The following is a 27,565-nucleotide window of genomic DNA, read 5'->3' on the forward strand; positions in this document are numbered from 1 at the left end:
GTTCTGATCGAGAAGAAGCCAAAGAAGACAATAAAGAAGACAAATGACAGAAGATGAGGCTGGTGTCGCAGATCGTCACATAAGATAATATAGACCGGTGAGAGCATAGGAAAGCACACGAAGGCGGCCTGGAGACCATAAAGTTTAGCAAAGTCGCAAGACCACCCATCATTCAGTAGAGATTGGTTGATATGTATAGAAGCATACGTGTATATGAGTCTATTGAGAAGTCTATTGTACATATTTACATTATTATACACAATCCCGAGGCCCCTGGTAATCCTCGTACTCTTGATAGTGCCCGTGATCCCCCATTGGTGAGAATTCGAGGTGATAGTCGGGGGAGTACTTCTCAGGCACATAGTACCCATCCCAAGTTTCCGGCTCGTACCACGGGTAGTTGGGATCCTCCGGGGGCACACTATGCACCTCCGCGAGATTGGACTCGGCCCACCACTTTGCATGCTCGGAAGTGTCAAACCGCTTGCGCTTGAGCAACATATCCAACTCCCACTCTTCATCGAAATTCATGACGAGATCTTCTAGATCTGTGGTGGGAAGGAGACTTTGTTTCTTAGTGGGTTTGATCGGATTGGAACGTCGCAGCTTTTTCCACTCCGGGTGAACACTGATGGCCGACCAGTGAGAATCACCCTGGGATTTGGCTTCCAGCACTTTCACGGTCCGCTGGAGAATTGCAATTTCCTCTGCAGTGTCATGGGATGCAGAGGACAAGAGCTTCTTTTCCAACGACTCCAACTGGGAGGTAGCTTCCACGATAAAGTCTCGCTTGATGGACTCATTCCGCGAGAGGACCGTCATTATGCACCACCAGAATCCCTTCAAATTGTCAAGATTGGCGAAAGCACGCATCAGCATTTTCAATAGTACCTGGTCAAAGCCATGGGACAGTCGCCATCGAGATTGGTAGATCGCTGTGAGAAGATCGACGGCAAGTTCTGGCGTTCCACCGCCAATAAGGTAACGGCTCGAAGAAGCAGCACAAAAGTGCTTGACGACAAGACCGTTTGTGTTGGCACATACATTGTAATATTCAAAGATAGCCATCTTGATCAAACCGCCACGTCCAGCGGCTGCTGGATCCACCTTCATGACTCGTTGGAAGAAGATGGGAGTCCATGAAGTATAACGCTTGGTATAACGGAGAGAAGGAACGTTCTTCCAATACTCCCACTCAGAAGTGATTAGGCGTCGGGCGTTTGCCAGACCGGTCTTTTTGCAACTGAGCAGGGCGGCAATCACAGCCAGTGTCAGATGAACTGGCCTGACAATGTAACCGCCCCTGGTCGCCTGATCATATATCGCCAAAGCATCTGTATGCTTGCCCATGTTGATCAAATGCTCCATTCGTTTGTGAAGTGGAACATACAAGCTGGCATTTTTGGATGCCACCATCTCGCTCACCGTCTGAGGGAAGGTTTCCTCCGCGGGGACGTGAATCGGTGCAATCTTGTCTCCCCGCACTGCCCAGGTATCAGAACTAGATCCAAGGATACGACGGGAAGAAGACAAGTGATCCTGTCGATGGTTCGCGGCTTGCTTCAGCCGCCAGATTCCCACTGGATTATCGGTCATTGCGATTTTTCGGCTCTTGACGAGTGATTCAATGAACCTATCATTGATACCGGTGTTCCATTTCTGCTCGTCGGCCATTTCCATGATGGTTGTGATCATATCTTCAGTGCCTTTCTCAATAATCGCTTCAAGAATGTGTCGGTGGAGTACCTTGTCGGGTTGAATGTCGAAATCATTGATACAAGAGATAACGAAATCCAGAATTTGTTGGCCCGTATGAGTTGGATAGTATTCCAAAAAGACGCGATCAAAAACGATAGCAAAATCCTTCTTTGAGTCCGTATACCCGTGCTCATGCATGGCACGCATACCGTCCATGACACGGTCCCATTCGCAGTTGAGGGCTCTGTTGTAAATAATCATGCCAATAGTCCGGCATCCAGGCTGACAGCCATAATGCGCCGACATCGCCTTAACCATGGCTTCGGCTTCTTCGCCCCTACCCGTTTCAACCATGGCCTTGACCATTGGATTGAAAAGTTTCTCGGTGGGTTTCCGATCAAGTGATTCCAGACGTTTGAGGATGAGACCAAGTTGGGAGGACAGCAGCTCTATGCTCCTGGTCTTCCTCCATAGACCATCGAGATAGGCGCCACACAGACCGCAGTCACGGTCATCCTTGAACCGCTGGAAGAAGAGGAACTTGGCGGAGTCCAGCCGTTTGGACTCGATTAGACATCGAAGAATGACCTCCAGGAGATGCGTTGGGACAACAAAGTTAGTCCTGTATTTCTCGTATATGACGCCAACAGAATCGATGTGGCCCTCCTTCGCAAGCAGATGCATCAATGTGGCCCACATCTCGTTGGAGACAATGCTGACCTTGTCAATGCGATTGAACAAAGTCCGGGCAACAAAAAGATTGCCTTTGATACAATTTGCCGTGAATATGAGACACGCAAGTTCTCTACGTTCCCAGGAGATGACAGGTGTTTGCCGAGTGTGCGCCAGGAACAAGTTCGCAGCTGTGATTTCCCGCTCTTCATTCAACAATCTGCAGATTTCAGCATCGAAGGGGAGTCTGCCTGATTCTCGCGCAATCTCGGCCTGCTTTTTCTCACGGGCCAGGACTTCGGCATTGCGAGCCAAGCTTGGGGCGTCCATCTTGTCCTTGTAATTGAATTGGGCATTTGGTTGGCTTCCCAAGATTGAACGTTTCGTGCGAGCATGGTGTTTCTCTAAGCTGACAAGAGGTTTAGGCTTAGAATTGTGAATTGTTTTCTCTGTCTCGGACCCCGGCTCATGGGGTCCGTCAGGTACGTTCCGGTTCCTCGCCTTGAGGGATTCAATACCCATGAATTCACCTGCTTCCGCGGCCTCGACCATCACCTTCAAGCGTTTGGCAGCAGATGTTGCATCGTAATTTGGTGCGGTGCTGTGTAATGTTCGTTTATTCTCGATGATTTTCTCGGCAATCCGGACTCGGCGATTGGCATCGTATGTGAAGGCTGCAACGGTGCAGAAACCGCCGACTGTTGAGCCGGCCAGGGCCAATTGACGGAGAACTCGGAGAGCATTTCGAGAGGGGATTAATGAGGAGGATTTGGCGGCGCGAGAAAGCATGGTGTAAATGCTGAGCGCCGGTTGCGCGCGAATTCACCAGTCGTGCATCAGTCGGCTCGCATAAATGTTGCGGAAAGCGGTCGATCGATTAGATGAAATGCACACAACTCCAATCATCAACTATAATACAAGATCAGGTGTTGGGACAGTCAATTGGAGCTGATCGAATAGGGTAATTTCGGAGCAACTTCTTTTTTCCCGCAAATGCAAGTCAACTTGCGCGTTAGGCTCGTGCCGCCCGCCGGAGCGTGGTCATACGACCATGAATCCATCCACAGGTCTCCCCTGTCATTTGTTCTCGCTTTGTAGGGTATTTTACTCCTGTTGGCGAGGTCGATACCGAAGAAGATTATGTTCTTCATTGAACGTATAGCTTTCACGATCTATAGCGACTCTCTATGGTGTTTCATGAACAGCTTTGTTATACCTCCCCTCGAATTGCTGGATGAAGTATCACCTATATGCGGAAGTAAGATGTTTCCAATATAAATGCTAGAGATATAACCTAAGGTGCCCTGGATATATTATACGACTATGCTGATGGTTATCTGCCAGTGTCTGATTCTATAGCTCGCATTGTTCTCTCTTACAATGCTAGCATGTATCACATATCATTATCGCTACAAGATATATATCAACACCTACATACGCAAGTATCGATGGGATTTCTCCAAAACAAGATTTCGTAATCGTCTATTCGAAGAACGGAAGCCATACATACAATGCAAAAGGAAGTCCAGCTGGTTATCGCAAAAGCTCATCTTGCTCATCAGCACCATCTTCTTCCGCTCCGAGATCGGCAGGGGCTTCTGTATCAAGGGTAACTGGCTCAACAATTAGCATACTGTTGGGGATCATCTCCGTTTAAGTAAACGTACCATGTGGCCGGATGAGCAGACTCATGAGGAAGGCTAAACCAAACACAGCTGCAAGTGCCATAAACACTGTCTGGGGTAACGTTGCAACAGTCAGACTGTAGATTAGATTGAAGACAGTCGGGGCAACAACCCGAGCAAGGGCGTGCAGAAGACCGATAGCACCTAGCATCTGCCCAATGCGTTCATGGGGCACGTGTTTCGTCAGAGATGATTGCAGGATCGCTGATCCCATGCCACCCAGCGAGGCGATGACACCAGAAATTATCATTAATGATGGCGTGTTGGACAGGGCATAACCAATATAGCCTAATACATCAAAGATTATCGATGTGCGAATTAGGACAATGTCCAGAGTGTCTGAGCCGCGAATTGTTCCATCTTCCTTGCACGGGGTACGGAAAAATCGGGAGATGATTGGGAGTACGACGAAAAGATTGACCACTCGCGCCACGTTGATGATTGCGACAAACAGACTGGACTCCACACTGCCCCAATGGAACATGTACTCGGCGTAGATGATGATAATCTGCACTGTACCCATGGCAACTCCAAACACGGCAGTATCAATAGCAGCCAGCAGAACAATGTTCCGCCGTAGAGCTGGACTGGCTCCGCGGCGGTTGGGAAATAAGATGCTTGGCTTCCCAACGGCGGGCATCAGAATTGCAAGAGGAGTGATCAGGTTCATGGGATTCCAGATGCGCCAAGAGTACCATTTTGGAGTTTCAGCATCCAGGGATTTCCTGCGATGTTTCTCGCGGGCAACAAGTTGCCGATCATGGGATAAGGACTCCGGCACAACGAAGAAGACCGATAAACAGAAAGTGGCATGGAATGCAAGTGCAATGTAGAAAACGAGCAGTGTGCCTCCATGCTTAATCAAATATGCTGCACCGCCTGGTCCAGCGGCGATTCCAAAGAATAAAGCTCCGTGGAACAAACCAAATGCCACGCTTCGTTTCTCGATTGGCGTACAATCAGAGGCATAGGAATGGATCAAAGCCTGCGCAGTTGTGAATGATCCACCAAGTCCATCCATAACTGCTCCAACTAGAAGCATATTGACCGAGGCCCGCTCAGGCCATGTAGCGACGATTACAGTGATGATTTCATTGAGTACTGCACCCAGCGCGCCCAGCGCGATCATCTTTGTTCTTCCGTAACGGTCAGACAGGTGGCCCAGGCGCGGACTCACCAATGCTGATATAATGCCAGCAACAAGATTAAGATAGAGTTGGAACTGGGCGACCAGCGACTGAACTTGCGGGATGTGACACTGGGAGTTGTCCTCGCCGAATATAACGGGGAGATAAGTAAACCCTGGGTCTTTGGCAGTCTTCTCGGCGAGATAATCTCGACAGATGAGCGACATGATCAAATTAATTTTGGGGACGGCGATTCCACCGAAGCCCAGCATGAACAGGATGCCGAATGGCATCAGCCACCAGATCTGTTGCGGCAACTGTCAGACATTTGTTCCTGAAGCATTGTCGCGACCTCGTATTCACTCACGCTGGCTTTTCTCCATTGCGGCCGATCATCAGTGATATGACTGGACTGATGCAATGATGCTACGGTTCCTTCGATTAGGGGTGTGTTTTCGGTCACATCTTCAGTGCGATGAGCTCGGACGCGCATCTGCGCATCAACCTCGGGCTCGTTCGCAAATAATGCTTCGTTCTCCATGATGAAGTTGATGACATTGGCGATGAATGTGCAACCTTGAATCTTGAAATTCCCCAGGGCTATAATTGATTTGTAATTCAAATACCGGGACACTTCACAATGACTCGTCTACTATGAAAGAGGGGGACGTTAGCGGCTAGTTTCGTCGGAATCTCTCATCGCAATTCCATTGGCAGCCGTTAACCCCGAATCTCGGATGCGCTGGCTCATTTATGCTCTTATCTTTGGTCTTCGCTACCCAACAACTGCCCTGGTCAACTAGATACGAGGAAATGACGAGAATGACACAATCCGTGCCAAGCATAGCACCTATTACAACATCCGGGCGAGAATGGAAAATACATTATGCCGTACATTAAATCCGAAATTTTATACTCTAACAACGCCTCTAACACCTTCCAGTGTCCAATACACATACGAGGCTCGACTCTCCGAGTTCAAATACAAGATATCCCCCCGAAACATCAGCTCATCCGTCTTAAATTACCATAGAGGCATTTTCCTGGCCTGCGAAGAACTTCTTCTGGCCCAAGCATCGCTCGCTGGTGCAGCCCTGGCAGCGCAGCGTCATTTGACGAGAACATAATTCTCCCTTTTTCAAGTGCTCGTGAGCAATATCGGCAAGTGCCTGGATGAAGACTGGACTTCCGTTTAAGCTCTCGGCGCGCTTGACACCGGGGCTGTTGGCTTCGTGAATGACTTCCTGATCCAGCTCGTATAGAGTCTCAATGTGATCACTGGTGAAGGCGATGGGAACCAGGATCAAGTCGGTCTGGCCTCGCTTCACATATTCTTGAACAGTGTCACTGGTTTGGGCACCGAGCCATGCACTAGGTCCCACCTGGGATTGCCAGCACAGGCGGTAGGGGTTCTTGAACTTGAGTCGTTGCATTACAGCATGAACGGTCGCGGCAACCTCGGCGGGATAGGGATCACCTAAGAGCGAATGGTTAGCGGATTCTCGATGAAATACCTAGGGAAATCTGCCTACCTCGGTTCACAACGCTCATAGGCAAGCTGTGGGCCGAAAACAGCAACACAACCTCGTCTCGCTTCTCTTCCGGGTAGGTCTTGAGCTGGGCCTCAATATTCTGCGCGAAGGCCTCGACAAGACCCGAATGAGTGGGCCACCGGTCAATGACACTCCATTGGATTGCGCCAGCCGGCTCAGATCCTCCATTTGCGCGCTTTCCCTCCAGACGATTACGCCACTTCCATAACTCGTTAAGTGAGCTGCCAGTCGTTGAGCAGGAATACTGGGGGTATTGTGTAAAGGCGATAGCACGGCCTCCCTTGCCGTTACCAAATCCATCGGCAAAGAGCTGTTCATACATGGTCTCGGTCAAGGGAGCAGCGTAGCGGAAGGCAACGTAGGGCTTATGGGGCGCGGTTTCGGGAGACATCTTGTCCAAAAGCTTGCACATCTCTTCGCACTGGTACTCGGACCATTTCCGAATGGGTGAACCGCCACCGATATCTGCGTACTGCTTCTGGATCTTCGAGGTTCTGCGGCGTGCAATGAGGGGTCCGATGTAGGATTGGAGTCGGCCTAGAGGGATCAAGTCACCGTCGGCCTGTCACGAACTATGTTAGCATTGAGATGCAATGTGACCAGTTCAGCAATTCATCGATGCGTACAAATAGTCTGCTCAGAAAGTCCTCCACCTCGTCTGTTGTGGAAGGTCCACCCATGTTCATAAAGACCATAGCAGTTGGACCCTTAGAGCCTGTTGCATCTTGCGTGACTGGGGGCACCACTGTCGCAAGACCTCTTTGACTTGTCATGCATCTCAATCGACTGTTGATCGCCGGGCGAGCTCCGAGAGAGGTGGCAGTTAATAGCTGCCGGGGTATCGCAAAAGGACTGCGGAATGCCATAGTTGAGTCAATTGAATGGTATAACTGGGAATAGACCAAAAATCATATAATCGAGGTATTGATTGGTGAGAGTGATAATTCGACAGTACTCCCTTCGCTTTCCAGAGTCTGACTTGTCTTACTTGGACCTCGGATTGTCCCGAGGCGAATTTGGAATTCCGGTTTCCTGAGCTTCCGCCCCGCGGGCCAATCACGGCGAGAGGATGTCAGCAGCTTCAGGCATCAGCGTCACCTGACTTTCGTGTTGCTCGCGTCGGAGAGCGCGTCCCAATGATGTAGGCATATTTGATGTTTCTGCAACCTTTCTATCTTCCCAAATCGCTCTAATTCATAATTATGGCTGACAATAGCTACACGCGTGAGGAGGAAGATTACGAGGACGAGGAGCTTGATGAGACCGTGAGTATCAAAAGCCGAAGATATAGTTCTCAACTGTTGACCGTTGCCTTGATAGAGCTTCAAATCGGTCAAGGATGCAGTGCTATTTGCCATAGACATTAGCAGCTCTATGCTGACGCCTCGTCCATCACCTGATCCGAAGAAACACAGCGACGAGTCACCCGCCTCTGCTGCCCTGAAATGCGCATACAGTCTCATGCAACAAAGAATCATCTCGAACCCGCGTGATATGATTGGTGTTTTACTCTATGGCACAAAATCATCAAAGTTCTATGATGAAAGCGAAGGGGACCGCAAAGATCTATCATACCCTCATTGCTATCTTTACACGGATCTAGATGTTCCCTCGGCCCAGGAAGTCAAGCAATTGCGGTCCTTGGCATCTCCAGCGGACGCTGATGATGAAGTACGCCAGGTCCTAGAACCATCAAAGGAGCCGGTATCGATGGCCAATGTCTTGTTCTGTGCAAATCAGATCTTTACCTCCAAGGCCCCAAACTTCTTATCTCGACGACTGTTCGTCGTGACTGACAACGATAACCCCCATGCTGACAACAAAGCGTTGCGTTCTGCTGCGACTGTTCGAGCAAGAGATCTGTATGATCTCGGTGTCAATATCGAGCTGTTCCCCATCTCTCACCCAGACCACGAATTCGATACCTCTAAATTCTACGACGTAAGTTGGTCATCTGAATCATATACGGTGAAACTTACAATAAGCAGGACATAATTTACAAAACATCGCCTAGTGATGGAGATGCACCATCATACTTAAAGCCGGACACTAACACGTCTACGGCTAAAGGTGACGGGCTCTCCCTACTTAACTCTCTACTATCCAGTATCAACTCGAGATCTGTCCCACGCCGATCTCTGTTCTCGAATGTGCCGCTTGAGATAGGTCCCGATTTCAAAATATCTGTCAATGGATATCTACTCCTTAAAAAGCAACAGCCCGCCAGGAGTTGCTTTGTCTGGCAGGGAGGCGAGACCCCCCAAATTGCCAAAGGTGTTACAATTCAAACTGCGGATGATACAGCACAAGCAGTAGAAAAGTCTGATATTCGCAAGGCATACAAATTCGGTGGTGAACAGGTTTCTTTCACAGTCGAAGAGCAACAGGCTCTAAAACAATTTGGTGATCCCGTCATTCGGATCATTGGTTTCAGGCCGCTAGCAGATCTCCCAATATGGGCCAATGTCAAACATCCGTCATTCATCTATCCCTCTGAAGAGGATTATATTGGCTCCACGCGGGTATTTTCTGCCTTGCAGCAGAAGCTTCTTGATTCCCAGAAGCTTGCTTTGGTGTGGTTTATTCCCCGCAAGAATGCCTCACCAGTTTTGGCTGCTATGATTGCTGGGGCCGAAAAGATCGATGAGAATGGTGTACAGAAAATTCCACCCGGCATGTGGATTATCCCTCTTCCATTCGCGGACGACGTGCGCCAGAATCCAGACAGCACCTTACGCCGAGCGGAGGATCCACTCAACAACGCCATGAGAGACGTGATTCGGCAGCTGCAGCTTCCGAAGGCTGTGTATGAACCCTCCAAATATCCAAATCCTTGTAAGTCATTTACTGCAATCCATTTAGGGTTTTACTGATCAAGGTGAAGCACTTCAATGGCATTATCGTATCCTCCAGGCCGTCGCTTTAGATGAAGACGCGCCGGGATCACCAGATGACAAGACCATGCCCAAATACCGACAAATTCACAAGGTTGGCTGCTTCCATAATCCAAAATAATACGACGGAATATACTGACCAGATGTCGGCTCCACCACAGCGTGCTGGTGACTATATTCTCGAATGGGCAGAACAACACAAAGCGCAGGCCTCTAAGATGTTTGGCGGAAGACCAGGCGCCACTTCCACGCTGGTCAAGCGAGGGGCAAAGAGCGAGCCTGCAGACGACCACCCATCCAAGCGGGTGAAGGTTGAAGATGGTGCCTCAGGGGTGGAAGACGACGTTAAGCGATGCTATGAGAAAGGAAGTGTCTCCAAGGTGAGCATTTAAGTTGTCTGTGGAGGTCAAGGATCAAAGCTAATGATTACACAAAGCTTACGGTGGCCGTATTGAAGGAATTCCTGAATGCGCATGGCCGCGCCACAGCAGGGAAGAAAGCAGATCTCGTGGACCGGGTTGAGCAGTACTTTGAGCAAAAGTTCTAAATGCTGGTTGCAGTTTGCTTAGGATCATTGGGGGTGGGATCCAGGGCTACAGCAGTTTGTGGCCCAAATAATGAGTTACGAGTGTATCCTATTGCTTCATTCACATATTTTATAGTCATTGCAAAGCAATCAACAGGGTTCCGGCAGGCCGCAAAATATAAAATCAATAAAAAAAAGGCTGAAATGACCACACTGGCTAGGTGGAAAACATTCGGGTTTCAGCTCGGAGGGACCTCAAATTTTCTACAATCCCCGAGTGTTACCTATATAGGTCTATCTAAGGGCAGGATCAGGGCCCAAATCTACCTAGCCCTCATTAATAGCTCTTCTTTTCTTTACCATCCTCGTGTATTTGTGTTAGGTGTCCATCCATACATCTCAGATCAAACCATGTCCGTGGCCCTCGCCAAAGAGGCCCAATTTAGACGTCTTCCTTTCGATCTCTTTGGTTTTAATCGAAACTGTGAGCGCTATACACAGACTCCGATGAAGTCCACGCCCGGGGGACCCCGCTGACTAACGGTTTTCTGATACCAAACTGGATGTGGGGAAGTGGGGGAACCCCAGACTATCCCCTTAACAACAACGACCTACGTACCCTGCATTTACTTGCATATTGCAGTGACTGGTGGAGAAAAATATCCTGAACCCGAAACTAGAGACCAGGAATTCTGTTCACGAAGTGATTGATCTCAGTACACTCCGAGTCGATGTCTTTCTTTCTCTGATCCATGTGCCTCTCTTGCGATCAAAGTCACCCCGCCACCAATTCGCAAGGTCATCTACAGCAAAAAGAAACATGAACAAAGTGCGGTCTCAAGATGATCGGAAGTGTTATACATGCAACAAGACATTTTCCAAGAAAGAGCATCTCACCAGGCATATTCGTGGTCACACCAAAGAAAGACCATTTGTATGCCATGTCTGTGGGAAATTATATTCGCGAAGGTACAAAATTACCCCTGTAGTTAATAGTAATATGTACTAACTATTTCAGTGATGTTCTACGCCGACATGAGAGAAGTCACAGTGTTCAATTGGAAGGCTTGACCACTGCTTCCCCTCGAGGGTTCGCCGATGGTTCTGCGATGCTCACGCCTCCTTCCATGGCCGATTCATTCAGAAACCTATCGAGGCTGCCTACTGATCCAGCAACTCATGTCTCTCCCAAAAGGTCTCTCAGCACCGATATATCAACTCTACATCACGCTACCACTGTTGACTTTGAGCAACGTGCCACATCTGCACCAACTGGTGAAGGTGATACGGCCCCCAGTTCAGGGCCTGGGACATGGTTCCTCGAGGATGATTTTGACGTTAGCGCGCTTGACTTCTCGATAACCTCGACAATATCCGAATGGGCACAGATCCCAAATGTGTTTCCTGCACCAAGTCTTTCTACGCAGAACCATGATGGTTTCACTCCTATTCAAAGCTCTATTCCAGAGATCGAAGCATCAAATATGGCTGGAGACTCAGTCAAGCGTAAATGGTTCACTCATATGTCTCCATCTGACGAGACCCGATCTAACCGGGAATTCAAAGCTACAGGGCCAAGTTGGCCAGGACAAACAAATGCGAATGAGTCATATCGAGCTGGTCTCTCACAAAAGCTTCGTCGACCTATGGAAGATGAGGCGTTGCCGTCTTCGGAACAGCTGAATCTTTTCGCGAAACTATATTTCCATCGATTTCATCCTTTGTTGCCGGTTATACATGCCCCTTCGTTTCGACCAACAGCAGAAAACTCTCTGCTATTTTTGTCCATTTGCTCCATCGGGAGCTTGTTCGTTGGGTCTTCTCGCGCAGTGACTCAAGGTGCACGAATATTTGAGCGATTGAACAAAGCCATTTTGGCGTCATGGGAATCATTCTTGTCAGAAAGCCGACCAGATGCCCTGTCTATGGTACAAGCTGCTATCTTGGGCCAAACCTACGCTATTCTGGCTGGCAAGCCTAAGTTCCTTGTTCTAGCTGATGTTTTGCACGGAACAGTCGCCTCATGGGCCCGTGAAGCAAATCGACTTGGTAATCTTTGCAGTCAGCCACAAGATATACGTGAAACCACAGATATTGAAAGAAGTTGGAATCAATGGATTGATAACGAACAACGAGCTCGAGTTCAAGCTGCATTAAATGTTCACGATGCTGAGCTGGCAGCTCTAAACCACCATCAGCCAATACGCAGTCATCGATTCCGCCAGTTTCCCCGTCTAGCATCGGACGAATTGTTTTCTGCACCTACAGCATCCAAATGGGCCGAGATTTTTCGTCAGACTCTACAATCGCAGGCTGAGGAACAGCTCCATCCTCAATTACTCCGGTCTTTAGATCCATTCCCAGTCACAGGCCATGATTCAAGGTTTACCGCATATGGAATCCTTGAAGGAATCAGCGCTCGCCTCATAGATGCTAGACAGTCGCACGAATTCGACCATCTGATCAGCCAAAATACGTCTAATCTTTTGATTCAGTGGTGGGAGACATACAATACGACTGACCCAGATCCGTTTTGTCTACCCGTGTTATGGCATTCCATCTTCATATCCTTATATGCAGACATGGACCTACTGGAACAAGGAATAGGCCGAGATGGTCGAATCCAGGCCCTAGAAGCATCAGCGCCAGCACGGGAATGGGCCTGTTCCCTCAATGCCAGCCGCTGCCTCGTGCACGCATCGCTCATTGCCCGATATCTCGAACGTATGAGCATATCCGCCGAGCCAGCAATTCATGTTCCTCGTGCGCTATTTTCAGCAGCATTGATATATCTGTCTGTTGCGCAGTATGCCCCCAAACATATTGTACACGCGGAAGCATTTGCCTCGCCAGAGATGAAGCTGCTGGATGATGGGGCCGCGGAGGGCGCATGCTTCCCTGGGTATGCTCAGAGTAGAGAGATTTCTGTTATTGCGGATTTGGACCAGTTGTATGGGATGATTGACTTGTTACAAAGGGGTGGGCGTTGGGGTATCTCACAGGCTTTTGCGAGTGTGCTTTCTACGGCGCTAGATGAAACCAAAGGTGGTGCTTAGCGGGGGGATTTTGATATTTCTGTATACTACCCCTGTACAAAGTGTGAATTACATTGGTGGATATGATAACCAAACCATCCCAATACAAGCTCACGGCTGTTGTAGATTACTCATAGCTTAGAGATGCCGATGTCCACATCCGAATCTCACCCCACCGGCCCCAATATTCTGCGGGGTGAAGCCCCACTGATGTGGGACCTGTCCACGGGTGTTCGTCAACAGACTGGAGACAAATGATTGGTATCTTGCGAGAATAGGAGGTATCTACCACGGTAGAGATAGACTATCAGCATTTATAATTGGGGTTTCAATGGTTTATACTGTCATTTATCATGATTGAGTAAGATACATCAGGGTTCACGAGTTCGGAGATATAACCACACGATATATATCCTTGCGATTGTGCATAAATCCGAGAGCTTTCACCAATTTCTGCCGGCGAATTGTTAAAAACGAGCTACTCATCAGCCCACATCCAATCATAATCAGTGTAACAGCTGCCAATTCATCCCAATTCGTGGGGAATGTACAGATCCGCCCCCCGCATGAGGGAAATCGCGGGGGACTATAGCTGTACCCCGTGAGAAACAGCTTAGTTCTAGGCTAGTTTATAAGTATGCCGATTATTCTCTTGACCGGAGACTCGTAATTCTGCTAGGATAGCAATCATAGAAGCAATGCCGGTCTTCACCGAACACTCCTCCTCATCTCGGGATTTGAGAGTACTGCCCTCATTTGCTCCACCACTACCTCGACTGGCACCAGCATTCGAGCCCGATGATGAAAGTGGAGAGAAATATGAAGCAGTTGTGGTTGGTGTATGTGTCCTAATTACTCCTGGAACCCCCCGAAATGAGCATGGCAATCCACGTCGAAACGAAATGATGGTCTAATATCGAAAATCTAGGCTGGACCAGCAGGGCTAATGCTTAGCCTGCTCCTCTCCCGTTATGGCCTCAGCGATAAATCCCTCCTCTGCATTGATACAAAGCCCGGCACTCTGAAGTCAGGCCAAGCAGACGGCGTGCAGCCCCGCACGCTGGAGGTCTTCAAAACACTCGGTATCTCTACCGAGATTGAGAATGAAGCATGCCAGATGTGGCAGTTCGCATTCTGGAACCCGTCATCTGATCCGAGCAAGATCATTGAACGCACATCTGTCGTGCCAGAGGTTATTCCTCCAGCTCGATTCCGGTACGAGGCTACCATCCACCAAGGACGGATCGAGCGCATCATGGAAACTGAGTTGCTGCGGTACTCTGAGCGGGGCATTGTGAGGAACACAAATCTTGTGGATGTTAAGATTGACGAAGAGGGTGATGCTGAGTTCCCCGTGCTTGTGACTATGGTCACAGATGGAGTTGAGAAGGTTGTGCGCACGAAGCATCTTGTTGGTGCGGATGGTGCTCATTCTGTCGTCCGGCAGTGTATGGGACTGCGTTTGGAGGGAGAGTCTTTGGATCATATCTGGGGTGTGGTTGATATGGTTGCTGAAACTGATTTCCCGGACATTCGTCGACGATGCGGTATTCATTCGCCTGCGGGATCGGTGATGATTATTCCCAGAGAGAGGATCTCTACTGGCGAGTATCTCACTCGTTTGTATGTTCAGGTTCCTGAGGAAGTGCCTCCCGAGGGTGATCAACTGTCGAATGGAGAAGGCGTCAAGCTTGAGGATGCGCGCCAGCGAAGGAGTAAGATTACCCTTGAGGGAATTCTGAAACAGGCTTCCGATGCGATGAAGCCATACTCTCTTCGGCCCAAGGAGGATGCGGTCGACTGGTGGGCTGCTTACCAAATTGGCCAGCGTGTTTCGCCTGAATTTATTGTCAATGATTCGAAGGGGGTTGCTAGGGTTTTCATCACTGGAGACGGTATGTTCGCTTTAAGGGGAGTGCATGAGTTTGAACTGACATGATTTTCATCTATAGCCTGCCATACACACAGTCCGAAAGCAAGTCCATACTGCAACCTATTTCTCGGGGATATTGCTAACTCCTATTGTACTAGGCGGGCCAAGGCATGAACGTCTCCATGATGGACTCCTACAACTTAGCCTGGAAACTCATGTATCATATTAACGGACTTGCACCAGAACCCACAAGCACCGGAGGTCCATCTTCATTACTTGAGACATACCAGACGGAGCGACATGAAATCGCTCAACAGCTCATCGACTTCGACCGGAAGTTCTCTACCATGTTCTCCGGCCAAATGGGTGCGACTGAAGGACTGACCCAAGAAGAGTTCCAGCAAGCCTTCAAGCTCGGTAATGGTTTTACCAGTGGCTGTGGCGTGGAATATCCAGAGAACATGTTGGTTGTTCGGGATGGTCTCACGGATGATGCCAAGAGCAAAAGTCCGGTCCAAGGAACAGATTACCTATCTGGCATCCTCAGACCAGGTCGTCGACTGCTCAATGTTCGGCTGCTGCGACATTCTGATGGGTGGCAGAGGGATATCCACGATGGTACGTCAAACTGAACCGTAGTTCCAGGGGAAAATGTTGTCTAACCAAGTAATCTTGCAGACACTCCCTCCACTGGCCGCTTCCGCATTCTATCTCTCACATCGACCGACCTTCTGGATCGGAACAGCGCCTCTGCGCAGACACTAGAGAAAGTAACTGAGCTGATAGCGCAGTTCCCCAAGTCTACCATCGAACAGATTATCTTGCATCCCAAGCTGCATCGGTCATTCGGGTGGGATGATGTGCCGGTGTGTGTGAAGCAGGAGGCTGAGATGCGCTTCTATGATGGCTCTGCATTGGATAATGCGTATGCTATCTATGGTGTAGACCCGGTGCATGGTGCATTAGTTGTTGTCAGGCCCGATGGGTATATTGGTGTTGTTGTCTGTCTTGGTGATGTGCAGCGAGTGGAAGATTATTTGAAACGGTGCATTCGCACTGTTTGAGGCAATCAAAACCTGCTAGAGTATATAAGAATATCAATAGAAAATTGTTCAAAAATACCACAAACCGAATCAAACATAAATTCAAAGGTTCTGGCTGCCCAAACGTGACTTCGTTCTTAATTCGGCTTCCATTTTGGGGGTCTTCATTTTGTCTATGGTCTTCGTTCTCTTATGACTATAAAAGCCAGGGAATTGATTTACCCAGGCAAAATTTGTATGTACTTCGATTTTTTCTGATCATCCAGAATGCTACCGATGGAAGTAGTAGGTCATGCTCACGAGGAACCTTGTACTCGACGCTTGAACGCAATAAATTTATAACAAACAAGCAAGAAAACCCTCTCCTCTGAGAAGTCCAAGATCTAGGCGGCAAAAAGAGGTAAACGAACGCCATATGGTATGTAATGCGCATACCCTGCGATAATATACCATGAGGGGTCTCATGGTATGTACAGCATAACCCTAGATGACGCGGCTGAGTTGGAAATCGATTATCAAGTCGAGAGCGGGCTCAACACTGCCCGTATACCTGACAATAGCATAATTGTTCATCGGGACAACTGCGAAGGAAGTCAGTCAGATATTGTAGCAAGATCCCATCGACCGTAGCTCACTATACACCTTGCATTCCGAAAATGATATGCCATAGGAACTCCATCACCCTCCCCGATGCAGCATCGCTTAATTCTGTATCAAGAATCCATTGCCGGAATTTGACATAGTCATCCAACGGACGCCTCCGAACCTGATCCCGCGAGACAGCGAATTGCGCACAGCAGGCGGCGCCAATCTCGGCAGGTTGACGAAGGTATGTTTGACCAGGAGATTCGCGTTGCGTAGGCGAAGAAACATTCAAGGGCGGCGTACTCGTGCTATCGAAGATTTCCATCCAAACCTGTTCGGTGACATGACCATTGAAGCGAGGCGGGCCCTTGCAGCCAGGATTCCAATTGCAGCGAAGATTCACGTAGCCGTTCTGCTGGATGAAATCGAGTTGTAGGTTGCGCATGGCGATGGCATTATCGTGGAGTGGTGCATCGACGTGCCAAGCCATTAGGAAACCAGCACGGTGGGGGTGAAGGAAAGCGATGGTTGAAGGAAGGTCGTAGTAGTTGTCGATAATGTAGGTGAGATAGGCCATGGACTCATGGCCTTTGTTACGCGGAGTCGTAAGGGCGTTGGCATTAAGCCGTGTCTCTCGCGAGGGATTTACAACGTAGATTGCACGTTGCCAGCTGTTTGGATATAAGGCTTAGTTCTGGATCTTGAGCGAGGTAGTAGGGATCTCAAAAGTACTCACTCAGGTAGCTCGTGCTCTACCCATTCAGTAGGCTCTTCCTCCAGCTTGGCCATAACGATCACTCTATCCCCTGGTGTGGTCTCGCTGTATGTCGGACTTGAGACAGCGCCATTGTGACCTAACCAATCATAAATGTATGCACCGGCACGATATTGGTTGCACAGGTCTTGAAGATGCGCTTCAAACAGGTATAACGAGAAAAGAAGAATACACGAGACGCAAAATCCTGCGACACGGAGTCCACCTTTCATTATGAATAGACGGAATCGAATCCTAGGGGAACTCCTCTGCAGAGGTATCCCGTTCGTGGATATGTAGGTAAAACAATCCCTATTCAGCCATTGGTATATACTTGCAAGACGTAGATGGTTTCTGAGGTATAGAAATGATGCGGAACCCAAGTGCAAGCGTTGTAGGATAGCAAGAGCTAGGTATTTAGAGATGGCGAGGCACAATGACCACAGGGATTTAGTATAAAATCCAAAATGCAGGCGCCTAAAATGGCAGGAAAGAGGTGACGGAAGTTTACAAAGTATATATTTGGACAATCTGAGAATAGCAAAGTAAACCATCAGAGCCTCATATCCCCGGGTGGACTCAAGCCCAAAGTTAGAATGTCATCCTCATATCATTGGCCACTGGGAGGCGTTCGGCTCAGGGGAGCCGCTCTTAATGTGAAGCCGGGGCCCGGAGGTGTGTTTAGGCGGAGGATGTGTTTAGAGGGTCCAGGGCTCTTGGCAGCAAAAGCTTGGCTCTGGGGCGCGCTTGCCTCCTTTCAGTCTGAAGCTCGCGCTTGAGCTATGGACGGGAAAGCTTGATATAATGAATGACAAGAATAGCTTCTAAACCAATGATAATGATGGATTGGATAGTTGAGGATGGTAAGCGAGTATTGTACGGAGTACAGTGGTAACAAATGCCCCCCAGATCCGTTACATTGACGGCCACGCAAGGGAAAGTCATGAAGGGGCAACGTCATCTAACATCGTCTGCAGTCCACTGTGGCGACACGCGTGTTTTCTCCGTACCACGGGATCCACGTGGCGTTCGGCCTTTCTCGTATCGGGAAGTTAGCACGCTACCAATCCCTACATTAGTGCGCAGCCCTTCGGAGGAATTGGTGGTCCCGCATATAAACTAGTGAGTTGTATGGCCAGGTTAGAATTGGTTGTAGAGCGCACTCGATTGTAAAACCTTTGGGCAATACTCAATTCGGTTGACCTGGCCTGAATACACAGCCACCTTAAGTAGGAAGGCATGTACGACATCCGGAGTAAGTAACTCAGTGGTTTGTTTCACAACGATCGGGAATTCAGGGTCCTAACACATGGGTCCGTTGATTGCAGTGTGGGGCCATGAGAGAATCCGTTCCATCCATCGGCCGATTAGCGCGGCATTAATGATGTCTCGGAGCGCATGAGATCAGGGTTTCAAGACTATCGTGGCCAAGGGAGAAGACGAATTTGTTTAAATGCCGTAGTTTCATCCGCAAAAGAATGCAAGTCTGGACGATGCTGTGTGGTGTAATAGATTGCAGGTCCAGACGCACATGTTAGTACTCGTATAATGCTCGAGGGTACCGAATTTTGAGCGAGTCGTCGAGGGTAATACTTTCAAGGGAGTCATTCTGAGCTCCCAAGAGCAATTTAATTGATGTGCGCCATCTGAATCAAGTGCATAGATGGTTGCCATATCCTTGCGGGTTGACGTTGAGGTGCGACTCCATACCCCAAAACTCTGCATTGCAAATGATTGCACCTTGCAGCATGATCGGCCATTATTTCTTGGCTCATTTAATATTCATACAAAAATGGAGATCTGAGTTTGACTCTCAATGAATCCTGTATTGTTGTAGTTAAACAGGGAGAAAGTGCCTGACCAGGTATGGTGATTGATCTCGGGACAGAGGAGCACTAGGGCACACGGACCCCAGAAACAGAGGAAGAACAACGTATGCCAGCGTCATAAGTGTCCAATGTTGTGCGTACAATTGAATCTGTATATAATTCCTCGAAAATGCCCGATCTCACTGCAAATTAACAAGGTCAAAATGACAACTTATTCTCTTCCATGTGGTACATCTCGAGTCTCGTGATCAACCGACATCAGTTTTGCCCGTTCGACCGCTGTACTGTATGAACCCAATATGAAGCTTTACGCATCGATGAGCAGGATTACATGTAATATGCACATTTCGGTATGAAGTTTTAGCAACCATTCGTTTGTTATTGATACTATGACATAGAACAAGGTTTGCAGTCCAGCTGCGTCTTATGTTCACATTATATTACACAGAAATGTAGTCTGACTAGTCGCTATCGTCAGCTTCTTCTTCATCGCTGACATCCTCCCCATTGGCGATCGCTTCCTCTCGCATCTTGCGTGCACGTTCGCGCTTCTTGTTTAGCAAAGCATTGAGCTTCTTTGCAACATTGAAGACACCCCCGGTTCCTTCACCGCAGGCAGCACATGAGGGGTTCTTCCGGTATCGTTGCAGGGCACATGATTCACAGAAATAGTGACCACATTTGGTGATGATAGGTTCTCGATATGATTTCCGGCAGATGAGACAGGCAAATGGAATGCTTTCCAGCAACTCATCCTCATCGTCATCCTCATCATCTTCCACAGCTTTACCTGCGCCCTTTCGCTGTGAAACTACCCGCCCAGTCAATTGCTTGCCCTTGGTGTTGATTTCCCAGTCGCGATCCAGTTCCCAACCCTGCTTGTACGCCTCTCTTGAATGAAGGAATTTGCACGAATCTCCAAAGCCACACTGATTATAGAAGGTTAGTCTTGATCTTGTACAAGGCAGTTAGAGTGAAGGATGTGACTCACGTAGCCAGTTTGTTTCCAGTCTTTGCACACATCGGGGGCAAAATCCGTCACAGTCACAGTCCGCACATTGGTTGGTGCTTTGATAGGGCCAAATTTGCCGGGTGCATCAGGATTCTTCTGAATAAAAGATTGATAATTGGCTGCACCCTTGTAGCTTCCGTCTGGCCCTGACGCAAGAGGGCCTGGTTTCGCCCGGGTGGTGCCTAACAGGTTTTTTGCGCTCAGGTCCTCGTCATACCAGTCGGAATGTTTTGTCGCATCGTTGCTCGATGTCAGTGGGGCGGGAGTCGCAGTTGTAGGCTTGTCCTCTGTGCGGTATTTCCTTGTCGTATTGGATGTGGATGATGCAGTCACAGCTGCATTCTTACGTCGTCTCTTGATCCGTCGCCCTTCGCCGTCATCAGATGATTCAAAATCGGAGTCGGAGTCAGAAGCTGGAGGTGGCGTTGCGGGCTTCTTGCGAAAGTTGGCTTTGCCTTTGGATCGCTTCTTGAAAGCCACCTGGGGCACAACATCTGCGGTTTGCGTCTCTTCACCCATACTTCTCAGTAACAGAGTAAACGCTGGGATCTTTACGGGGGTAAGAAGATGTTTAAACCGTTGAGGGCTTGGAGATTGACGTATGGTCCTCTGCGCGGGCCCTCTTCGGACTGACTAAGCGATTATTGGCACATGCAAACCGCACAAACAACCTCCTCACTTAAAGACGGGTTAATAGCGAAAATCCGACGAGACAGTAGGTAGGGGGGCCATCGAATCAGATCTAATTTGGATTATTTATAGATCGTAGTGAACTAAACTCCTACTTGATAAAAAGATACCCTCGATCCTTCGTTCTCTCCGCCTGGGGTGATTCTCGATCGTGAATCTCAAACACCGGCGCCAATTGGCAATAATAACAGCACGTTCGCTGATTCCCTTTCTTTTCCCTTTCCTCCCCCGCCCGAGTCATCCCAACTCGACCTGTCGAATCGCTCCCTACGCTCCCTTTTCCTTTTTGCGTCTTTTTCTAATTAGCAGTCCTTTTGTTTTCTCCTTTGTCTATTGTCCTTCCTTTATTCAGATTCGAGGTTGACCAGCTTGCGTCGACATCTGCAGATCCCGAGCACTTTGTTGTGGTTAGTTGCATCTCTACGCGCTTGTCTGGCCAATCTCACGAGGCTCACACTGATTCGTCCAAAGGTCCTCGGTGTTTGTTGTTTTAATTGATTGGACTTTCCCCCTCTTCTTTCCTCCCCACACATCTTTCGACGGTGTGTCGTTTTAAACCCATTGCATCCAGATTAGCGCGCGGTAATCCCGAACAACCTCTGGTCGCTGGTCGGCTCGGCAAATAGCTCAACGAAAAACGTCTTGCGACGACAGTTTTGACCGAGAACGGTGATTCAGATGATGCCCGCGGCCTAGATACTCCGAACAAAGATCACCGCGCAATCCCCTCTCCTGAGATCTCAACGGCAACTGTGTCCTCCCCAGTTAGAGGATTCAGGCGCCGTTTGAGGCCCCCGATTCCCATATAATGACCACATCCAATGTTGACGCCACCGGGCCATTTGGATCCATGGAGGACCCCTTCGTTGCGAAGTCTGGGAAGTTCGCTGTTCCCCGCGATTCCCATCGATACTCGTCCTTTGATACGCAGCTCTATAGTCTCAATGCATCATCGCCAGCCCAAGCCAAACGGGCCCTCGAAGCGCATCTCGCAGAAACAGAGCGTCGACTGGAGGAGGCCTCAAAGCTTGGAACGGCCCTCATCGAACAACAGCAGCAGCTATCAGAGCAGTTGAAGGAGGTAGAACAACAACAGGATGAGGGAGAGATGGGTCCGGAGCTCCGACGTAAGTTGGCAGATTTGGAAAAGGAGTATAATGAGATTGGACGTGAATCGGCGCGTGCATTTTTGGGGCCTAAGCGTCTTGCTGGAGGCCCGGAGGATGCTCAGCCTGGGACACCCACTTTCGACACAAAGGTAAATTCTGAGCTTTGCGCCTGACTTTGGCCTCGATTCCAGCCAGACTAATCTCAAATTTCCACAGTCACCCCTTAATGCTGCTTTATTCGCCAGCCAAGCAACCAATTCCCCCAGCAAAGTCAGCGTTCCATCTCGCAAGCAGCGTAACCAACCGTCTAATCGTGTTCATGACATCGAATTTGCGACTGAGATTTCGACTTCTCTCTTGGCCCAGGTCCGCCAGCTTCAAGCCCTTCTCGCAGAACGGGATGAGACCCTCAAGTTTGTTAATCTGGAAAAATCTCGACTTGAGTTAGAGGCAGAGGGCTATGGACAAAGAATCCGGGCGCTTGACGATGGCGAGCAACGGTACAAGGATGAGAATTGGGCACTGGAGACTCAGGCACATGAGTTGATGGCGGCTCTTAGGGATGCTGCGGAACGTGAACAACGACTCAACAGCACTGTAACTACATCCAACGCGGAGAAGAATGCCGTGGAACGAGAGCTGGAGGAGTTGAGGCAGGCCAATGCTAGGTTGCTTGAGGAACAAAGCCTGACGCAGAAAGCAAACGATGCAGAAATCCATCTTTTGCGGCGGAATTTGACCTCGGGCGATGCCGAGAAGTCTGCGCTCCAGAAGAAACTCCTGGAAATGACTTCTCAAAACCAAGAGCTTGCCAAAATAGTTACCATGCGTCTCCGGGAGCATGAATCACAAGGTTCCCGAGATGTTTCATATGACAACGAGGACAATGAGCCCGATCACATCACGCCTGAAAGTTCCCCACCACCGTCCCCCAACAAGTTCACTCCTCGACATGGCCATCTCGAGTCGGAAACCTTGAAGAGCTCACTTGGCCATGCTCATCGCATGATCCAGAACCTCAAGAGCACAATTCACCGCGAAAAGACCGAGAAGATTGAACTCAAGCGCATGCTGCAAGATGCCCGGGATGAAGTCGAGACACGCCGCCGCGAGAGCACTGTGCCAAACGCATCCAGCAAACGCCAGAAGACAAAGCCAGATACATCACGAAAGCCCCCCGTCCAGATCTTCTGGGCGCAGGCCGCAAAGAAAAATCATTTGTTGAGCTTCAAGATACCGACTGGGAAGACAACGCTAGCCAAGTCAGTCCGACTCAGAACCACACCAGGTCGATGCCCATCAGAGGCCCCTCTGGCTCAGAGTCTCCGGATGGACCTAGTGATGTGTATCAGACAGCCACTGAAGCAGAAGATGGATTTGAGACAGCGAATGAGCGAGCAACTGCAACTGAGAGTGAAGCGTTCCAAACTGGCTTAGAAAGTATGGCAGATGACAGCAGTGATTCAGCAGATCTTACCGAGACGGAAAACAATGTGCAGACTACGCCTCGCCGCCGAGTTCCATCTTCTCTGGTCATGGCGAAAGCTCGCGATCGCACTTCATACCACAGCACTGCTTCGGCTTCTTCTGAAGAGGAGGATTATGACCGAGCGTTCGGTTCTCCCAGTCAAATGCACATGTCTCGACCGCGTGTCAGATCCAAGCGCAGCTTTTCCAGACGCATTCGTCCGTCTGGAGAGGCCCCATTCGCATCGACTAGCCGACCTTCGAGTTCACGCGAATCCCCAACACCCAGCTTTGCAGCGGCCGCAGCAGCTCAAGAAGGCCAGAGCCTCTTCGCAGAACTTGCGGACCTTGACAGTACCGAAGAGGATGACGCGACCTCCCAAGCCTCAACACCACGAATGGAGCCTGCATTGGGTTCACGGAGGCCCTCAGATGCAATGTTGGATGCAACACCGAAGCCCGCTATGGTGGATTCTGGTGTTATGACTGAACCCTGGGAGCCCACGCTTCCCACCAGCGCTGCCCTTGTTGCTGGAGCTGCTGGCGTTGCTGCGGGAGCTGCTGTCACACACGCTCTTGCTCCTCCCCAGACAACTCAGTCAACCCGAGATATCATTGAGATAGCAGATGGAACTCCCCAGATTGTCATCTCAGAAGTCCAGTCGACTCCGGCTAACCCCTTGTCTGTGGAGAGTGATCCCCTAGCGAACGTCCTTAACCCGTCAGGGATCCCATTGGACGAACGTTCAGTGCAAGACGAACAGGCCAATGCCCATGCGCAAACCGATCTACCAGAGTTGGCCATGGCGGGCATCGCTTCTCAGGAGACGGAGCCCCGTGCCCCTAGTCGCCCCGATCTGACTGTCTCTTATATCAACGGCGGCACCACTACGCCAGTGAAGCATGTGCTGCCCACGCCGGAAGTGCCGGAAATGACGATATCTTCTATTTCATCACAAATCACCAGTCCCATTCATCCAACGGTTGCCGTGCCTGAGCCAATCATCAAGCATGTCGATGTCATTAAATACGTGGAACGCGAGCCGGAGGTGCCCGAGCTGACCTTCTCCTCCATCGCTGCTCAATCCACTTCTCCTGTCCAGGCAACCCTCGCTGTGCCGGAGCCTGTAATCAAATACGTTGATGTGATCAAGCACGTTGAACGTGAGCGTGAAATTCCAGAGTTGAGCTTCTCATCTGTCGCTGCTCAGTCGACAACGCCCGTTCAGGCAATCCAAGCAACTGTTCCTGAACCAGAGCCTGTCATCAAATACGTCGACGTAATCAAACACGTTGAGGTTGAGCGTGAACGTGAGGTTCCTGAATTGACGTTCTCCACCATCAACAGTCAATCCACTGCTCCTGTTCATGCAGTTCTTGCTGTGCCAGAGCCTGTCATCCAGTACGTCGACGTGATCAAACACGTTGAGGTTGAGCGTGAACTTGAGGTTCCTGAGTTGTCAATCTCCCCTATCAACAATCATTTCACTGCTCCTGTCCGGGCGACTGTTGCTGTACCAGAGCCTGTCGTCAAGTACGTCGATGTGATCAAGCACATCGAGCGTGAGCCGGAGATCCCTGAGCTGACGTTCTCTTCCATCACAACTCAATCTACTGCGCCGGTTAAGGCAACTGTTCCTGAACCGGAACCGCCTGTTATCCAATACGTGGATGTCATCAAGCACGTTGAACGTGAGCCGGAGATCCCTGAACTGACGTTCTCTTCCATCACAACTCAATCTACTGCGCCAGTTAAGGCAACTGTTCCTGAACCGGAACCGCCTGTTATCCAATACGTGGATGTCATCAAGCACGTTGAACGTGAGCGTGAAGTGCCAGAGCTGAGCTTTTCTTCTATCACAGCACAATCCACAACACCTGCTTACGCGGAACTTGCTAAGCCAGAACCGACCATTCAATACGTTGAACGTGAGCGTGAGGTGCCTGAATTAATCTTCTCTTCAATCGCCACTCAATCTACTGCACCAGTCAAAGCAACTGTCCCCGAACCAGAGCGACCTGTCATTCAATACGTTGATGTCATTAAACACGTCGAACGTGAGCGCGAGGTACCAGAATTGACAATCTCTTGCCTCGATCCATCATATACGGAGCCTATCATTCCAACGCCCCGTGTTGTTCCTACCCCGGCATTATCATTCTCCTCTGTGAGCTCCGTGGAAACCCATCCAGTGAAATCGATGCCATTTGTCATTCCTGCGGTGGCAGACCTATCTACTCAAACAGAGCCAGCAGAGCTCAAGGCTGCAGGGGCTGCAGTGATCGTTCACGAAGACAAGCTCACCAATACTACACGCAGCCGTCCCAACACAGCCAACAGCCAACACCTCGCTGGTGCTGGACTGGCTTTGAACGATATTTCTGGCAACGCTCTCGCACGTTCTGCTAAACAGAAATCTAGTTCGGTGAGCACCGATCAGGGATCTCAGACAATCCTGTCATCCAAGCAGATCGATCAGATCCTCATGGATCGTGGGTTCGGACGCCCCTTATCTTCCGACAGCCAGGTGACCGACAACTCGCGCGAAATTGCCGCAGTTGCTACAACTGCTGCATCCGGTTACATGACACCCAAAGCTCAGTCTCGACCCCGGCTTTCACAAATTCAAACCGCAAGGTCAACAACGCCAAACCAACGCCGGCCTCCTAGTGCCACAAGTGGAACATCTGGTGCAAGTGCCCATCCCCCACTCCCTTGCGACCATCGGGAAGCCATCATGGCAGCCGAGAAGAGGTCTATCGATATGGCGCCGCCGTCCCCCAACTCTGCCATGGGGCCACCTCTGGCACCTGCCTCTGCCTACCGCATGAATTCTCAGCGCCCACTCACCCCAAGCGAGCATGCTGCGCGAGCGGCATCTTCGAGAACCGGTTCTTCCCAGGCCAGAGTAAGGAGAGGAAGCCAAAGTCAACTGTCTCGACGATCTTCAGTATCGTCGTTCGCATCAGAGATCGAGGAACGCTTCAATATCAACACTCATTCTGGCCCCATTCCTCAGGGTTATGGTCCTAACACGGATCCGCGGATGATCCAGGCGATAACTCAAACCATGATTGGCGAGTTCCTTTGGAAGTACACTCGCAAGACGGGTTCGTCGGAAATGTCATCTACTAGACACCGACGATACTTCTGGGTTCACCCATACACCCGTACCCTCTACTGGAGTACACAAGACCCGCAAACTGCCGGGAAAACCGAGCTTCGTACCAAGAGTGTCCCTATCGAGGCTGTTCGAGTAGTTGCCGATGACAACCCTTATCCGCCAGGTCTTCACTGTAGAAGCTTGGAGGTTGTGAGTCCTGGCCGACGGGTTCGGTTTACGGCTACGACAAGCCAGAGGCACGAGACATGGTTCAACGCTCTTTCTTATCTCCTTCTAAGGGAGAGCGACAACTATGACGACAATAGCGTGTCTGTCGACGGCATCGACGATTTCCACCCTCCTAGCTTGCGGTCTAGCTCTCGACCGAATGCGCGGACGTCATTCTCATCCCACAACAGTCGCACTGCTCGCACAATCAAGCAACGTCGAGCGGCGTCAGCAATGTCTCTGCGATCTAACGGGACGCACGGTGGGCGTGCATCACCGGCGCTCACCTCCCCTGTCCCAAACTCATCATTGCAAGTCCCCGATGAAGCCCGCCAACGCTCTTCTTCAAGGCTCAGTACCATCTCCAGTTCGATTCGGGGGTCCATCGCAAACCTGAAGGGACGACACGGCCAATCTCCCAGTATTGGCGGTGAAAGTCTCCATGGTCAAGAAAGTGCTGATGATCTCCGACAAGTCATCGAAACCCAAGAACAAGATCGGCTTGAGAATGTCCGCGCTTGTTGTGATGGCAAACATGATGTTGGCTCTCTTTCTCGTACCAGCCGGTATAGTCCGAGGGTTGACCGCATGCACTCACCCCATCATCACTGAACATCGTCTTATGAGATTGGAATTTGCTTGTAGGGTTTGTGGGCAGGTCCTCAACCCGGACTCGAGTCA

At 49.8% G+C, this 27,565-nt stretch overlaps 9 protein-coding genes across 9 annotated transcripts; 4 read left to right on the top strand and 5 right to left on the bottom strand.

The window, feature by feature from the left end:
• Nucleotides 1-252: 252 nt before the first annotated feature.
• On the bottom strand, nucleotides 253-3,159 carry N7457_001462 (pentatricopeptide repeat protein; the record flags this gene model as incomplete). The annotated part of the gene is made up of 1 exon (XM_057172508.1): nucleotides 253-3,159. One exon carries the CDS (start codon nucleotides 3,157-3,159, stop codon nucleotides 253-255), a length of 2,907 nt encoding a protein of 968 aa, XP_057036411.1.
• Nucleotides 3,160-3,903: 744 nt separating this feature from the next.
• On the bottom strand, nucleotides 3,904-5,723 carry N7457_001463 (putative tetracycline-efflux transporter; the record flags this gene model as incomplete). The annotated part of the gene is made up of 3 exons (XM_057172509.1): nucleotides 3,904-3,983; nucleotides 4,038-5,487; nucleotides 5,550-5,723. The coding sequence occupies 3 exons, from the start codon at nucleotides 5,721-5,723 to the stop codon at nucleotides 3,904-3,906; spliced, it is 1,704 nt and encodes a 567-aa protein (XP_057036412.1).
• A 478-nt stretch (nucleotides 5,724-6,201) lies between these two features.
• N7457_001464 (ferrochelatase HEM15) lies at nucleotides 6,202-7,601 on the bottom strand (the record flags this gene model as incomplete). Its single annotated transcript, XM_057172510.1, has 3 exons — nucleotides 6,202-6,659; nucleotides 6,715-7,297; nucleotides 7,362-7,601. 3 exons carry the CDS (start codon nucleotides 7,599-7,601, stop codon nucleotides 6,202-6,204), a joined length of 1,281 nt encoding a protein of 426 aa, XP_057036413.1.
• Nucleotides 7,602-7,937: 336 nt separating this feature from the next.
• On the top strand, nucleotides 7,938-10,176 carry akuA (uncharacterized protein; the record flags this gene model as incomplete). The annotated part of the gene is made up of 6 exons (XM_057172511.1): nucleotides 7,938-8,000; nucleotides 8,056-8,676; nucleotides 8,724-9,570; nucleotides 9,620-9,723; nucleotides 9,773-10,009; nucleotides 10,066-10,176. The coding sequence occupies 6 exons, from the start codon at nucleotides 7,938-7,940 to the stop codon at nucleotides 10,174-10,176; spliced, it is 1,983 nt and encodes a 660-aa protein (XP_057036414.1).
• Nucleotides 10,177-11,282: 1,106 nt separating this feature from the next.
• Nucleotides 11,283-13,211, top strand: N7457_001466 (uncharacterized protein; the record flags this gene model as incomplete). The annotated part of the gene is made up of 1 exon (XM_057172512.1): nucleotides 11,283-13,211. The coding sequence occupies one exon, from the start codon at nucleotides 11,283-11,285 to the stop codon at nucleotides 13,209-13,211; it is 1,929 nt and encodes a 642-aa protein (XP_057036415.1).
• A 677-nt stretch (nucleotides 13,212-13,888) lies between these two features.
• Nucleotides 13,889-16,127, top strand: N7457_001467 (putative phenol monooxygenase; the record flags this gene model as incomplete). The annotated part of the gene is made up of 5 exons (XM_057172513.1): nucleotides 13,889-14,029; nucleotides 14,119-15,105; nucleotides 15,143-15,169; nucleotides 15,222-15,681; nucleotides 15,742-16,127. 5 exons carry the CDS (start codon nucleotides 13,889-13,891, stop codon nucleotides 16,125-16,127), a joined length of 2,001 nt encoding a protein of 666 aa, XP_057036416.1.
• A 613-nt stretch (nucleotides 16,128-16,740) lies between these two features.
• On the bottom strand, nucleotides 16,741-17,678 carry N7457_001468 (DUF3431 domain-containing protein; the record flags this gene model as incomplete). The annotated part of the gene is made up of 2 exons (XM_057172514.1): nucleotides 16,741-17,362; nucleotides 17,428-17,678. The coding sequence occupies 2 exons, from the start codon at nucleotides 17,676-17,678 to the stop codon at nucleotides 16,741-16,743; spliced, it is 873 nt and encodes a 290-aa protein (XP_057036417.1).
• Nucleotides 17,679-19,735: 2,057 nt separating this feature from the next.
• On the bottom strand, nucleotides 19,736-20,805 carry N7457_001469 (U2-type spliceosomal complex subunit CWC24; the record flags this gene model as incomplete). Its single annotated transcript, XM_057172515.1, has 2 exons — nucleotides 19,736-20,203; nucleotides 20,266-20,805. 2 exons carry the CDS (start codon nucleotides 20,803-20,805, stop codon nucleotides 19,736-19,738), a joined length of 1,008 nt encoding a protein of 335 aa, XP_057036418.1.
• A 979-nt stretch (nucleotides 20,806-21,784) lies between these two features.
• Nucleotides 21,785-27,496, top strand: N7457_001470 (putative nuclear migration protein (ApsA); the record flags this gene model as incomplete). Its single annotated transcript, XM_057172516.1, has 3 exons — nucleotides 21,785-22,234; nucleotides 22,302-23,347; nucleotides 23,374-27,496. 3 exons carry the CDS (start codon nucleotides 21,785-21,787, stop codon nucleotides 27,494-27,496), a joined length of 5,619 nt encoding a protein of 1,872 aa, XP_057036419.1.
• Between the last annotated feature and the right edge of the window lie 69 nt (nucleotides 27,497-27,565).

The sequence above is a fragment of the Penicillium paradoxum genome (assembly GCF_028828445.1).
Source record: "Penicillium paradoxum strain IBT 22861 chromosome Unknown utg000002l_segment0_segment0, whole genome shotgun sequence".
Classification (NCBI taxonomy): Eukaryota; Fungi; Ascomycota; class Eurotiomycetes; order Eurotiales; family Aspergillaceae; genus Penicillium; species Penicillium paradoxum.